We start from the raw sequence: 15374 nt of genomic DNA on the forward strand, positions 1-15374 counted from the left end.
ATGGTATTCTATGTTCTTAATTTATCCTACATGATTCATCAAGATGGCCACTTTCTCTCATTACCTACCCACTTATGAGTGTTGGTATTATGTCTCCACACCATTTAAAAGCAAATAATTCTTGAGCACTGAATGACAGCTCTTTGAGATAGATTCATAGAGAGAGAGAGAGAGAGAGAGAGAGAGAGCCTAGAAAAACCCTAAAAGATAATTAAAAAAAATCTCCACGTGAAATTATACGTAAATTACGTACGATTACTTTTCTGGCCAAATGCGTATGTAGGTTAAAATGCACGTGTATAATACAAACTCGCATGCAAACAAGCGAGGTGGTGTGATAGTGGGTGTCAAAAGAATTATGACGCAAGAGCTTCGGTGATCCTGTCCTCCACAATGATAAAGTGACACTAAACATCTTTGCTTTTGTAACATTGCAACGCATAAAAAAATGCAAAGAGATTAGACCCATCTTAAGGTTTGGACTTGACATTTGCGGTTCACTTAGACTAGTGCTAAAAGGCATGCGATTACGACCCATTTGGCCGCCAATGATCGATCGTACGACCATATATATATAAAATTAGTAAATTGTGGGGCCAAAAATAAAAAATTTAAAGGGGAAGAAAAAGGAGAAAAAGGGAATGAGCATTTGCAATTAAATAATGTGTGTGGAAATTTACTTTTGTTCTTCCTCTCGTTCGATTTGATCGCCTCGTGTATGCATCGACCAACGTTTCTGGGGTTGAATTCGAATGATTATGTCTCGCACTCATCAACAAAGATCCAAAATCAATTGAAATGTCTTGTGAGGCGAAGACGGAATTCCACCTGTTGATAAAGACATCCAACTCCTTGATCACTAAGTGGCAGGTCCAATCTCAATGACGGGCACAGCCATGGTGTGAAAATAGCTGCTACGGGACCGACAACTTTCTTGTTACAAGTTTAGGAAATTAGAGCCGAATTCGAGTAATCAAAGTTGATGGTATCGACCGGCTGGCTCGACATGATCATTCTCTCGGATTAAGCCGTGCGGCCAAGCTTCATACAAGGCATGGAAACATTTCCGTTAAAAAAATAGAGGTCTCAACGAGTTTATTCGCGACCTCGGTGGGGCGGACACCATCCAAACTATAGAGCAGCTCGATACTTTCTTGCAGATGGTGTAACCAGGCTGACCACGAGTTCCTCTCGCATAGTAATCATTTGTAGGACCCCTTAATGACTCATTGCGAACCATGAGACGATCTTTAAAGCCTACTTTTTTTAAGTGACCAAATGAAAATTTCCAATTCTATGATCACCATATACGTCGCGGAAAGGAGAGGCTCATAAAATCAACATGAAGGGTCGCTTTTTGTTAGTTGAAATCGGAACGAGATCACACGAGCTGATGATCTTACCAAATCTTCCAAAGGAGGCAAAGAGATCCTCCTTGAACTTGTCAACGTCAGACATACACGAAGGCCGCATCCCTCAGCATCGATCGCATCGCGGAACCGGAGGCATCCAGTTCTGTTGAGGCTGGCATGGGTGTGAGGGTGTAAGGCAAGCTCCTTCGGAGCACATTGAGACTCGAAGAAAATATTTTTCATGGTCATAGGAAGAGGTTAACCTTAAAGTAACTAAATCAAGTGAACATTTGGATGAACATCAATATACCGATGCCAATTAGACATGCTCATCATATAGGGCAAGATGGTCATGGTTAGGTGAAATACCTCCTTGTGCTGGATTGATCCACATGGACGGAAATGATCTAAGCCCTCGGATAAGTGGATCTCAAGAACAGTCCACCTAATTTGGCAGCTCGGATCCGGCGGTCCACATTTACTTGCATCCAGGGAAGAATTTCCCCTTGAGCAGGCACCTACTAGTACACAATACAAAAGTTCAATGAGGTCGAGTCTGACCTATAATTGGCCCGAAAACTTTGTCTAAGCCTCAACGAGCAATAAACGAATCTACAAAGGTTCAGATACATACCCTTTTTACTTGCTTAGCCAATTCAAATACGAGTAGCGCTAGGGATACCAAGAACTCTGTATGTTGCAAACTCATGTGAGTGATTATTTAATTTACTAAGACTCATTTAAATACCTAAGATCTGTTACATTATTTAGCAGACCAATTTAGCGTACCACATGTAAACTGCAATTCCTGTGCAATTACTCAGGAAAGAAAACAAGTTGAAAAGGGCAACCCAAGAGATTTTGGATGCAGTTTCTGCTTAGGGCTTCTATTTCTTGGCTTTTTACAGGTGGGATCTGACAGAAGCAAAAGCAAAACCCTAACCTTTGAGGCCCATGTACACCCAATGATGAGCTAGTTTGGTCTCGACCATGTATATAGTTGGATATGTGCACAGAATACAATATGAAAAAGAAATGAACTCACTTCCATGGCTAGCTTGTACAGCCATGAAGGAGCCCCATTTAGAAGATATTACAAACAACTCCCTAAACTCTATTACAATTACACCTAATAATATCAAGACAGTATGCGACACAATCCAAGTTTGTCAAGGAAGAATATGAACAAAACCGGACTCACACAAGGCATGTCCTTTACCTGGGAAGAGGGGATAATTTTCTCTTGCCCAAAGTTATACTATAAATGTCATTGAAAGCTTTTCAGACGAAGGGCCCTTCCTACTTAGGTGCATAAACAACAGACCATAACACTAAATGTCTTGTAGAACATAACCAAATGTTGTTTCTCGCCTACAGGATGCCAATTGCCAAGCCATTTCAAACATCAAGTGTCAGCAACGGCACACCCCTTTTATGGACAACATGTAGTGATTGTACAGGGGAAGGTATCATCTATCGATTAATCAATAGCCAACACATAATTGCAATGTAGAGCGCAAGGCAAGATGCAATACTCCTAAAAAAAAATAAATGTTTCTCCCATGAAAATCATGATGCCTGATGGTCTATCTTATTGCCAGGAACAATGCAATAAATGATGTTTCCAACTTGTTAAGCCAATATGCATATATATGAAGTAGCAATTTACAATTTTCAGTTCTCGACTATATTCGAGACTTGCAACATATGAGTAAAATATATAGCTTACTGCAAGAAGCTACAAGTGAAACGACCCTCTGATAATGATAGCTTCTCTGCCTTTGCAACTGCTTCTAAGGGGAGGGGACTAAAAGTTCGAGACGGGCCATAAAAATGAGGGAAGCTATTAACTCCATCCACAACTTCATAAATCAAACCGTCACCGAGCTGCAATAGAAGATTACTTACATGAGATTGTATTCACTAGTGGGAAAGGGAAGAGAGCTAATTAGTGCAAGCTACTAGGTACTAATGAAAAATCAATGACCATCATTATTTGCACACGATTTCATTTCCTACCAGTGAATTCAAGTTCCTACATAAATGGCGCTTTATAATTTGTAGATGGTGCAGATGGTGCAACAAGAACTGGAATCAACTACTTGGAGAACACAAAAGTTTGACCCCTGAGCAAGAGGATTGTTCGAACTGTCGGTAACCCTAAATCAGTATGCACTTTACAAGCTTTGCTTGTCAAGAGGACTAAATGAAATTTACAACAAGTTCCACACACTAGTTCGTACTGCTGATTACTGTCGAGTATCCTAAGCAATAGCCAGCGACCACTAGAATGTGCGTAGGAGCTCATTTTTGTTTAAGTCACATCACATTGTCATGCATTTAGCAGTGCTAGCACATGTTTTGTAGATCATTTGGCTAAGTGGAGATAAAATACACCAGCACATATTCCATTAAAGCAGAAGTAATAGGAAATTTGACAGCCCCAGTTGTGCCAGACTCGATTGATAGTTTCTCAAAACTTCGAAACGCAATCACTGTTTGGTTTATATAAGTGAAAGTTCATCTGAGTTTAGTTAAATTAGGAAATTCCTGCCCTGCTGGTGAGTACGTTCTACGAATTATCCAATTAATGATTTCATCTACAATGGCACCCCAAAGATTTTCCTATGGAAGCCATAGGAAAGTTTTGCTCAATGCTAAGGGCCTCTAGGTAAAGGTTTATTCCATAGTCCTGTCTACTATGGAAAACTTTTGAAACTTCAAGAACAAAATCTAATAGCAATGACATCCTTCATGCATCAAATGAAGAAAATCACGTCTTGTTATTCACATCTAACAAACGACAAATAACCAGACTGAAATGTGGGAAATCCATAGTGGAGTATTAAACTAGCTTAGGTTGATACTTCTTTAAGTCATGAAAAATCTTTTTCCCTTCAGGGTTGTTGTGGATATCAGTGGAAACGGCTCATAGATATCTCTTTTCCTTGGAAAAGAGAAGCATGAAATGGATCCTTTTCCATGCTCCATTATGCAAGAACCTCATGCTCACCCAAGCTGAGTCACATGTTATCTTTTTTCTCACGATAATTAAACTCCCCCAAGAAATTCTCCATTGTCTCCCAGTGAGAATTGAGTACATTAAAGTTCTGGAAACAATAAGCCTTTCACAAAATAAAATCGAATTTACACCACCATAAAAGCTTCTGATTAACAGAGTTGATGGAGAGACACATTTCCACCAGCAAGTTGATGTATAGACAGCTCTATGTATTTCGCTTTAAGTACGCACTAGGATACTATAATTTACTGATTTGACTAACTCCACAAGAAGTTTTCTTTAGAAGGATGTGGATTAGAAGAATTCCTCTTATTAGACTCCCATTATATTTGCCTGGACTCGTAGAAGGAGATGACTACATGCATACCTTTTTGGCATCAATCTGAAGGAGGTAGAGATCATCCTTGAAGTTTAGAAAGAAGTTCTGTAATGTAGATTGAACCTGGAACGAAGACAACGAACACTCAGCCACAGAAAGTTTTTATTCTCTGATCCAAGAAGCATCTCATCGTAAACACCAACTTAACAAAGAGAGTAAAAAAGAGATTGCAACCATGTTAGCAATCTCGCAAGTCACATGAAAAAAATAGATAAAAGCTTAGTGGTAATGAGTTAACTAGACCACTACAATTAAGTCCCAAAGCCATCCTGTTTCCAGTTCCCCTCAATCAACCCATCTCAAAGGCAGTTTTCTAATCCAAAAGGTCACTTCATGGCTTGAATTGGTAAAAACATCCTTCCACTCAATTACCGATTGACCAGAAAGCTGACAAACTGCCACTTGCTTAGTGTGTCCTCCTATAACAATTTCATATTGGATTGTAGCTTCAGATTATTGTATTTACTCTAAATATCACTGATGTACCGGCAATCTTTTCCTATTTTTTTCTTTCGATTTTGACTAGAGTCTTATCTCTGTATCGACTCACTCGTACTCTTGCATTCTTGCTGTAAGACAACGAAGCAACAAAACATATTTCTGTCCAGCCTGAGCCAAATCCAACATTACCATTTGACCCACTGAAAACAGTGCAGCCTGTGCAAAACATGAGCCCATTCCGAAGCAGCAGGTCATATGAACCGAAAAGATTAATCAGGCAAGATGATACTTCAATGCATCAGAAAACCATTCCAATTAGAGTCATATGAAAGAACAGAGAACAAAAAAAGAAGACCCTTTGGTCTGTGTGCCACTGGACAATCTCATGATCAGGAAAGATGAAAACCCAGAAAGAAAGAAGACCCAAGATCAAAATTGAAGCCAGAGGGAGAGACCTGAGAGAGCTTGCTGAGATGGAAGCAACCGGTGGATTTATCAAGATCGCCGCCATAAGCGTGACCATCCCTCTGTAAAGCCTCCCACTCGCTAAGCGTGCTGATCCTGTACACATACTCTTCTCCTTCTTCTTCCTTTTCCCGCTCCATTTCTCTGCACCCAAAATCCTCGAAGCTCGGTCACCACCGAACGAGTGGATGTTTCATCGCCCCTGACGTTTCAGGACCAGCCGACCAAGAAAAGAGGGAAATTACAATTGTAGTCCCGTACTTTCGCTGATGTTCAGTTTTGACCCCTACAAACTTTTTATGTTACCGGTCTGCACTATTTTTCGTTGACAATTTGAGGACATCTTTTACATTTTCGTCCGAATCTCAACCCAATTTAAGAGATGTAATCTAAATTTTGCACCAGACGCATTTAGAATTATTGTAACTCTAAACATCCGAAACTATCACAATGTATAAATGATGAGACGTAAAATTCACATATGATTTTTTTTTTTTTGCACGATCTTGAAAAACTAAAAGCAAAACAAATGTCACTTTTAACGCGATTACACAAATAATCCATCCAAATTTCAAATATCTTCACAATTCATTTCTAATAGTATTTTCATGGCGTATTTCTAATGTGGTGGACACTACGAGAGTATGCTTATTATTAGTTGGCTTCACACTTCCTTCGCGCTTGTTATTCAAAATGGCCTCTATACTTTTTTATTTGATTTAGTAAAAGTGCATAATGCTTGTGAAATTAAATTAATTGAAAAATGATGGATAGTAGAATTTGAAGAGGGTATTATGGGGATTGCTCCGAATTTGGAATCAAATAATATTGGTGTCGTCTTAATGGGTGACGGTTTGATGATACAAGAGGGAAGTTCCATAAATGCAACAAAAAGAATTACCTGGATAACAGTGAAGTAAGGCTTAATTGGGTCGTGTTATAAATGCGTTGCCCTTCCAGGCTACTTTCTATTAATGAGAGTGGCGAGATGCTATTCTTATTCTTTCTCGATGAAATAAGTCACAATTTTATTTTTTGAGTGTATAAACTATTTAAATGGAAGAAGGAGGATGATTTTTAATAAAATAAAATACAAGAAATATTTCGATTTTTTTTTGGGTCGCCTCTCAGTTTTCGTTCACGAGTCAAGAACCGAGATCATTCCCAGTCGATCTACCGAGTCACGAACTCGCTCGAGTCGCAGCTTCCTCTTGTTAAGTCTTGCCAACAAGCGGAGGCTCGCTCGCCTCCTACCGAACTCAGTCTCAAGCCCACTACTTCCCAAGCAAAGTCGAGCTTCAGCCATGGGTTTCACGAATGCAATGGCGAGACCAGCGACATTCCCGACTCGCGATCGCCAACTCAAAGAGCTTGCTTTCGTGGCCTCAAGCTCTTCCCTCCTCAAATTCGGCGCTTCCCGGTTCCATCGGCTCAATGGGAAGCTTAATGGCGCTAGAAATGCTTCGGCTCTTCCCGTTATCAGAGCCGAGAGCAGCACCACAGGTTCGTGGGAAAAATGGGTTCCCATTCATTTGGTCTGTGTGATATTCCAAGATTGGTCTGGGCTTCTTGTCGGTTGGATGGTTTATGTGTTCTTTCTTTGTTATTCAGAGTATTTTCCAGATGCCAAATTCTACAAAATAGAAGCGATACTCAGGTATGCTTCTGGATTCTCCTTTTTATTTTCAAAATTGGGCTGTGATTGCATTCTTGCATGCTGCAAACGAACGTGCTTTCCTCTGTCCTTGAACAAGAAATCTCATTGAAAGAACTTGCGTTGATCTTTTCCTTCTTTTTGATGGATGAATTCGGAATGACACAGGCCTTGGCGCGTCCCTCAAGTTTCCTCGGTAAGTTCTTGGAGCAAATTTCCCACCTTTTTCCTCTTTCTTTGAATTTCAGAAATTGCACTTGTGGCAGTATAGATAGAAGATGAGGAGCATATTTGTCCTGCTTGGATTGGCATTTGGATACTGCTTCGTTGTTAGCTCAGTGTACTGCGATTGCATGCCTTCGGGTTGAAGCTTGATTTGTATGAGATGGTGTTGGTAGTTTCCATTGGGAATTCTTTTCATGCCCAGAATGATTTGAACTGTCTGAACCCTTTTAGCCAGTAGGGACAATCATCATGTGATGGTCATTGCTCGACTTTGGAGTGCTTTGAAACATCACTGTCTGCTCATGAAAAGTTTGTATAAATTGCGAGAACTCTTTAGGGAAAGGGTGAAGGTTTGTCAATAGTTTGGCTAAGAGATAAGCGTTGATTCTGGAAATAGTATTATCCAGGGGCATTACACACGAATATATTCAATTAAGGTGTGCGGGGGAGCAAACACGTGTTGAAGTGGGTCGAAAGATGATAATGTTGGTTGTTTGTCCTTGAAGTGAGGAGCTTTAATTGTCTCTGCTTCACATGGTTGCGCCTAATCGATTGTCTCTATGGGATCCTAGGCTCTGCTTAAGATGGGCATTCGAGGCGTTACTGTTTCGGATGTTCGGGGCTTTGGTTCTCAGGGAGGCTCTACAGAAAGGCAGGCTGGTAAGCTTTTTGTGCTGCTGGATACTAAACCATTTCTTTTGAAGTAGAGTATATTATGATTGGCAAAATATGTCATTGAATTATGCTTTAACTGTTATATCTTTATGTCTTTGCTGGTCCCATTGTATAGGCTCTGAATTTTCTGAAGACAAGTTCCTAGCTAAGGTCAAGATGGAAATTGTGGTGAGCAAGGGGCAGGTATCATATTACTAGCCGTTAAGCTGCTCTTTGACTTAACTTTCCTGGATGTGTATATTTTCCATTGTCGCTCAGTGTGCTGAAACAACTTTGGTTTCTGGTGGTGTGATCTCATCGGTTTCATGATTTACTCTTCTTTAGGTTGAAGCAGTAATTAACAAAATAATCAAGGAGGCAAGAACAGGGGAGATTGGCGATGGCAAAATTTTCTGTAGGCCTTCCCATTCATTTATCTAGCATGCATACATTGTCTTGCAGTGATCCCTCGATGCTTTGGCTAATCTTATCATTCTTGTATTCTTCTCTGGTGGCAACCCATATGACATATCGGCGCTATCTGCAAAGTTAAGAGAACATGGAGTCAGAGTAATTAAATGCAACCAGCATTCCGATAGATGGGGAATATCTATTATCTTGGATTCTTGATCTCATCGAAGTTCTGAGATTTTCAGCAAATGTCAAATTTAGTGGAAAGCTACTTCTCTTGTTACATCTTTCATGTGATAATGCCACTGATTGTGGAAGTTGTTTGGACCTATATTAATGGTTATGATGATACATTGGTACGCAGGAATTGGGAAAACCTAAATCACCCTTGCCAATCAGCTTTGCCAATTGATACCATACTGAGAACAAAGTCAATAATTTTGTCAAAATCATCAGTAGTTCATTGGCTACATGTTGAACTTTATAAAATAGGGTGAGATCAGGTAAAATCTGCAGACTCTTTAGGATTGTGTATTTATGCTTGAAACTAGCTATGGTGATCAGGAGGTTGTATCCTGAATACCATGAAGGTGTGCAATGTGAAGATTTTTCCTTAGCCTTTTGGAAAGTAGTACCATATGCTAGCGTGCATGAAATTTTTTTACCTTGCTATTGTTGATTTTCCCTGAACCTTTTGATGAAGTGGTATCAGTTATCCCTTTTCCTTCTTTTTGTTTCTTTAGGAATTTTTTGGTGTGGGTTCTCTGTTGACTGGTTGCTGTTACCATATAGTTAGTTTCTAAAGGGTTTGGTTTTCTTTGATCATACTTCTTCATAATGCACATGTAATTGCTATCTGTTAATGAGTTACATCGTTTTGGTTAGTGAAAGTATCCCATGACGCTAGAGTGGTTTGACGATAATAGCATTCTTAATAACAAAGATCCGTATTTTGCTGGTCTTTGCAGTGGTACCCATCTCAGACGTAATAAGAATTCGCACAGGTAATGTTCGGATTTTCTTCGGCAAAATGACTGAATGAAGAACACGTGCTATTTGCTTGTTCCTGAGATGTCCTAATAAAGCTGATGTTCAGGTGAGCGTGGAGACAAGGGCGAGAGGATGAGCGGAGGCCGGGCCGACATGTTCTCGACTTCCTAGCTTTCTGTGAAGCTTTAGTTTGCATCTGTTACCCACTCCATCGTCCTGAAAGGTTCTGAAATGTTGCCCTCACTGGTTTTCTGTGCTCCGTTTGAAGAACTTAGCAGTTACCACTTACCACCAGTCATTGGACCATGGTCAATTAAGATTAATTACTAGTCAGACTCGAAAAATCTTAGTTTCATGTTCATGAATGTGTAATTGACCATCCTGTCCAAGAGAAAGACATGGATCTGAATAATAGGCTACTCAAGCGAGTTGCCTTGTCTGTACGAAATCGTTTGAGCATTGCTAATAATGTCCAGCAAATTCGCATTTTTGTTGTTGTTTGTGCTCCTTATGAAGCCCGAACAACCGGGCTTCTATTCTCATTGCTAGTGTTGTGCATCTCCAATAAAGAAATGAGCCGTACGAATAAGTGCACCGAACAAGTCGAGCCAATTTCTCAAAGTAAACATGATTTGCTCAAACGATATGTTGCGAAAAAATTGTAAGTAATTGTGTACAACTCATGAACTTATTGTCATTAACTATACGAACCATTGTTAGTAGGAAATTGATAATCGAAAATTAAGCTATGATTTTATGAGAAGATAGAGGAGATGATGAAGCCAAACCCCAGTGAAAAAGCCTTGGTCTAAACAGCATATTTGGTAGAGGTGTCAAATGAGCGGGTCGGGTCGAGTTGAATATGATCCGATCCATACCGGCACATTTAACCTGTTTTGACCCATTTTCACGTAGTACAAATTTCATGACCCATACCCGACCCGACCCAAACCCAACCCATATATTTTAAATACATATATATTTAATTAAATCATGAAATATTTGTTTGAAACTGTTTCGTAGACTGCTCACTGCTGCCACTGTGGTCCGCCCACCGTTGCCCCCGTGGCTCGTCCCCTGCCGCCCTGTGGCCCGCCCGCCCGGCGCCACCTTGGCTCGCCCACCGTTGCCGCTCGCCCACCGCCTCAACCGCCCGCTCCTTGCCCTCACGCCATGTGCTACAAAAAATATATATAAAAGATTCCCAAAACGATTACACAGGCAAATCTCGATAGCGCCCAAGTCCTTAATATGGGGTCTTGATCCCATTAAGATCAGCACAATGCGATTGGTTATCACCCTCCCGAGTCTTCGTGCCGTAATCAACCCATCAATTGATGAAGTGGCGTTCCAGCAAGTGCACTAATCAAAAGCCAATCCCCTCCTTCCTTCAAGCTAAATTTGAATCCAGCACCAGTTCCACAACACAATGAAACTACTTATAGACTTGAACCAAACCAACCGCACTTCCACCGTTGATCGCCCATCCGATGATCCTCGCGCTCTTGGAAACCGCCTTGGGGCTTCTCTTGTCATTGCAGGCCGGTACTTCAAGCCGAAACGAGAAGGCCTCAGCTTCTCCACCCGGTCCTCTAGAGATCCATTGCCCGGACAGAGCGGTGACCTCTGACCCAATCTAGTGGCCACTACATTCGCCATTTCGTTGCTGACAAACAACGGTTCGCGGGCCTCGGGTGGGAGAAAACAATTAAGCGGGGAGATGCAATGCCGAATGAAACATGCTCGAGCGCGTAGACGAAGAAGAAGAACAAAGAGCGAGGTTGGCGCTGAACTTGGAAATGCCCCAGCCAAGTTTGGCGCTTTTTGGGGTGAAAGAGGAGATCATTTTGCTCAATTCGTATCAAAGAAGAAATGGTCGCTCGTTGCTCCGAGCAAACTTCAACGAGAACCGGTTGGCTTTTTGGTAATTAGTGGGCTCATCAGGTGGCGGCGTTGGTCAAGTGGGCGGCGATGATGGGGTGTGGGTGGGCGGCGACGGACGGGCAGCAGTGGCGAGCATGCGGCGGAGTCCAGCAATGACGGCGTGCGGGCGGCAATGGCGGCGGGGGTGGGCGGTGGAGTCGAGCGACGATGGCGTGCGGGCGGTGGGCGGCGGTTTACAAGTGAATAAACTTATCTTACGAAGTTATAGGTCACGGGTCGAAAATGGGTTGAAAATGAGTTAAGTTAGAACCCATATTTGAATAGGCATTATAGGCCTAGACCCATATTTGATCCATTTTTTAAGTTTATTGAACCTATATTTGATCCAAATGAATAAAAGTGAGTTAAAATGTGGGTCGAAGACCCATATTGACACCTCTAATATTTGGCCATCCACAAAAATGACCACATGGAACCCAATAACGTTCTTATTTGGGAGGAAAGACAAAAGTAATGAACTATATGTCCTAGCTATATTTGTCATTGAAAAAATAAGAATAATGTCCCTAGTTCATCATGTGCTTCACTAACAATTAAATGACGACTATAGCAACTCCCCATCTATATCTAGGAGACTTAGAAATATATATTCAACAGAAGTTTATAAGTTATGCTGGTATAGTTATAGGAATTCTGTATACATTATTGACTATGCAATGTATACTATCCCACAATAGATTTCTATAAATATATAGTTAGGTGGAGGCGATTGAGAGAAATTTAGGTGACGAAAGAATGTATCTAAATAATTATGTATGTGTCCCAAATTGGAAATTGGATAGTATATTGCTTTGTGGATTTACTAATAACCTATGTAAAAAGTTTGCAAATTACACATATCTCAATCCAGCCCATATATATAGACCATTAAAATCTACGGGTGCTCACATTGGACCCTACAAGCTTACTTCACGTGCATGTTTCACTACCTTCTTAACACGTGCAATATCCGTGCAAAGTGCGGCTCTGTAAAATAAAGGTCTTAATGTAGTACTAGTTCTTTCGTTCGCGTGTGCTATGCACGTGTTATGCAATGCTTTTGAGGTACTCATTTTGTTATTAATTGGTGATTTGCCTTCTCTCGTCACATATCTTAGTACTCCTCCCGCCTCGTCAACCCTAGCTTTGTCGTAGTTTAGTCACATATTCTTTGTGGAGAACGATGTTGTCACGTGAAGAGCCATTTGGTGGAGATGAAAGTTACCGAGCATTCCTGTTACAACTATTTGAAGGAGAAGAAGAAGATGGGGAAGATGAGTTGGAAGCAGTGAACGAAGTAGAGGAACAAGAAGACAGGGAAGATGTGTTGGGAGCAGTCATAGAAGTAGAGGATGAAAAGAATGAAGTAGAGGCCAGGAAGATGTGTTGGAAGCAGGCATGGAAATAGAGGAAGAGTACGAAGGGGAAGATGTATTAGCTATCAACGAAATAGAAGAAATACCGAGTGAAGATTCTTCGAGCACATTTGGGGCCGGTGGCAGCGACCCTTCTCAGTTGCAACGATGAAACCCAGACGAGATCGATGATGATCATCAAAACAGGTTCGTTTTGATATCTCGCTCTTTATTTCTTATAAAACAAGCACCAGTGAGAGTACTGGTACAGTGCAATAAACACTGGAAAGAGTAAGGGCTATTTTTAGCCAAATAGGAAGCACCAAGTGGTATAAAAAATATTTCAATACACTAATAAATTAAGTGCGGCTTTGTAACTATGAATAAAATCCTTAATGTAGTACTAGTTCTGTCAATCGCATGTGTTATGCGCGTGTTATGTAATGCTTTTGAGGTCCTCATTCCATTATTGATTGGTGATTTGCTTGTAAACAGCTAGTTCTCTCGTCACGTATCTTAGTATTCCTCCCGCCCGTCAACCCAAACTTTGTCGTAGTTCAGTCCCATATTCTTTGTGGAGAACGATGTTGTCACATGAAGAACCATTTAGTGGAGATGATAGTTATCAAGCATTCCTATTACAGCTATTTGAAGGAGAAGAAGAAAAAAAAGATCGGGAACGTGGGTTAGGAGTAGTGAACCAAATAGAGGAACAAGAAGACGGGAAAGATGTGTTGGGAGCAGTCACAGGAGTAGAGGACGAAAAGAATGAAGAAGAGGCCGGGGAAGATGTGCTGAAAGCAAGCGAGGAAATAGAGGAAGAGGTTAAGCCTTCTCCACAACTTTCGTTCTAATCTAATATCTCCTTCTAATTCTGCACGTGTTATGCACGTGCCCAATTAATGTGTCACCTAAATCATGCAAAATTGGAATTATAAAGTAGAGAATCAATTTGCGCGTGTGAGTTGGTATGGCAAGGAAGGTGCATAGGAGTTTGACAGCTTGTCTCGGCCTAATTTGCTTGAACACAAATCAATCTAGTTAAAGGAAAAAATGGTGCCCGGTCTAGGACGATGATCATTGGAGGAGAGCATTCATGAGTGAATCGCAGTTTTGCACCTAAAGAAGATTAAATAGAGGTTGATCTTTGTTACAGAATGTCCCGTTTTAAGAGGAAAAAAATCTATGGTTTGGATTTCTTCTTGTTTTTGTTACTAATTCAGATTGAATCACGGTTAAAGCCGAAATCGATGAATCAACGAAAGTGAATCAAGTCAATGCAATCACTGAGATGAATAATTCATCTCGAATCGGGCACGTGCATAATACCTGAATCAACGTGCAAGCTAAAGAACTAGTACTACATTTAGACATTCATTCACACATAACCGAAGAAAGGAAGTTAGCTTGATTACCCACCTATTTGGGGTCACCAAGCACATGGCCAGTTGGCGCAACACAATCACACTCCAAAAATGGTCACAAATGAGACATTGCACGTGTTAAGAAGCTATTGAAAAATGCACGTGAAGTAAGCTTGTGGAGTCCAAATTCCAATGTGTGCACCGTTTAATAATCTATATGGGCAGGATCGAGTTATGTGTATTTTGCAACCTTTCCACATAGGTCATCAGATACATTCACAAAGAAATATGCTATCCAATTTTCAATTTGGAACACGTACCTAATTATTTAGGTATATTCCTTCATTACCTAATTTTCAATAATCGCCTTCATCTAACTAAAACGTTATCTATTGTGTGAGTGTGTGTATATATGTATATGGTATAGTCCATAATGTATAAGGAATTCCTATAACGATACTAGCACAAAAGACCTGTTCGTAAGAATTTTTTTCGCTCACCGAAGCTCCCCAGCCTGAGGAATACAAAGGTCATTGAGGAGATCTCTGCTCGTGAAGGTCAGTAACATTAATATTGCAATGTCATTTTGAAAATTGGTTTCTCAAATGTCGTATCGTTTTTTGCATTTTCATAGGCAGCTGGACGAGAATTATAAAGCACAAGGTCGAGGTTCTCGACGACGAAAACTTCTCCTATAGCCTGGGTGATGCCCTGGGCGTCACCTTCGAGAATACTGGCTACGAATCGAAGATCACCAAGTCGCCCGAGGGAGGCTCTGAGTAAAGTCAAATGAGGTGCAAATGTTACGGGGTTAGTGGTGGCGGAGGTGATCGTCGTGTGCAATGTGAATGCAGAGAGAAAGCAGAGGAGAGGAAGGGAAAAACAGAGTGCGTTTATGAGAAGCGAGAGGTGGACGAGAAAGAGCTCTCACTCTCTGTTTTTCTTCTGGTTTTTCGAAATGGCAGTAAATTTGCCACAGAGAAAGAGAGGGGGTGTAAATGGAGGCATCAAGGCTCTTCTATCTCAACAGTGTCTTGGTAGACCGTAGTAGACAAAGGGCAAAATGGGGAGATATAAATACGATTATTTGGCTACACCACTATGATTTTCTTTTTCACTTTATTTTGATTTTGCTCCCC

General features: G+C 40.8%; 2 protein-coding genes across 3 annotated transcripts; one reads left to right on the top strand and one right to left on the bottom strand.

Moving 5' to 3' along the window:
• Positions 1–2889: 2889 nt before the first annotated feature.
• Positions 2890–5857, bottom strand: LOC115754552. Its single transcript, XM_030693605.2, has 3 exons — positions 5650–5857; positions 4742–4816; positions 2890–3239 (listed from the first exon to the last, which is right to left on the bottom strand). Exons 1-3 carry the CDS (start codon positions 5797–5799, stop codon positions 3078–3080), a joined length of 387 nt encoding a protein of 128 aa, XP_030549465.1. The 5' UTR covers positions 5800–5857; the 3' UTR covers positions 2890–3077.
• Positions 5858–6923: 1066 nt separating this feature from the next.
• Positions 6924–10092, top strand: LOC115754551 (nitrogen regulatory protein P-II homolog). 2 transcript variants are annotated; one of them, XR_004017002.2, is made up of 9 exons: positions 6924–7162; positions 7271–7316; positions 7482–7509; positions 8111–8198; positions 8329–8396; positions 8538–8607; positions 9572–9607; positions 9700–9852; positions 9893–10092. XR_004017002.2 is itself a non-coding variant. In XM_030693603.2 (8 exons), exons 1-8 carry the CDS (start codon positions 6964–6966, stop codon positions 9762–9764), a joined length of 600 nt encoding a protein of 199 aa, XP_030549463.1. In that variant the 5' UTR covers positions 6924–6963; the 3' UTR covers positions 9765–10092. The 2 variants fall into 2 exon arrangements, 1 of the variants encoding a protein (XP_030549463.1); XM_030693603.2 differs by having other exon boundaries at positions 9700–10092.
• Positions 10093–15374: the final 5282 nt, after the last annotated feature.

Source organism: Rhodamnia argentea, chromosome 1 (genome assembly GCF_020921035.1).
Source record: "Rhodamnia argentea isolate NSW1041297 chromosome 1, ASM2092103v1, whole genome shotgun sequence".
NCBI lineage: Eukaryota > Viridiplantae > Streptophyta > Magnoliopsida > Myrtales > Myrtaceae > Rhodamnia > Rhodamnia argentea.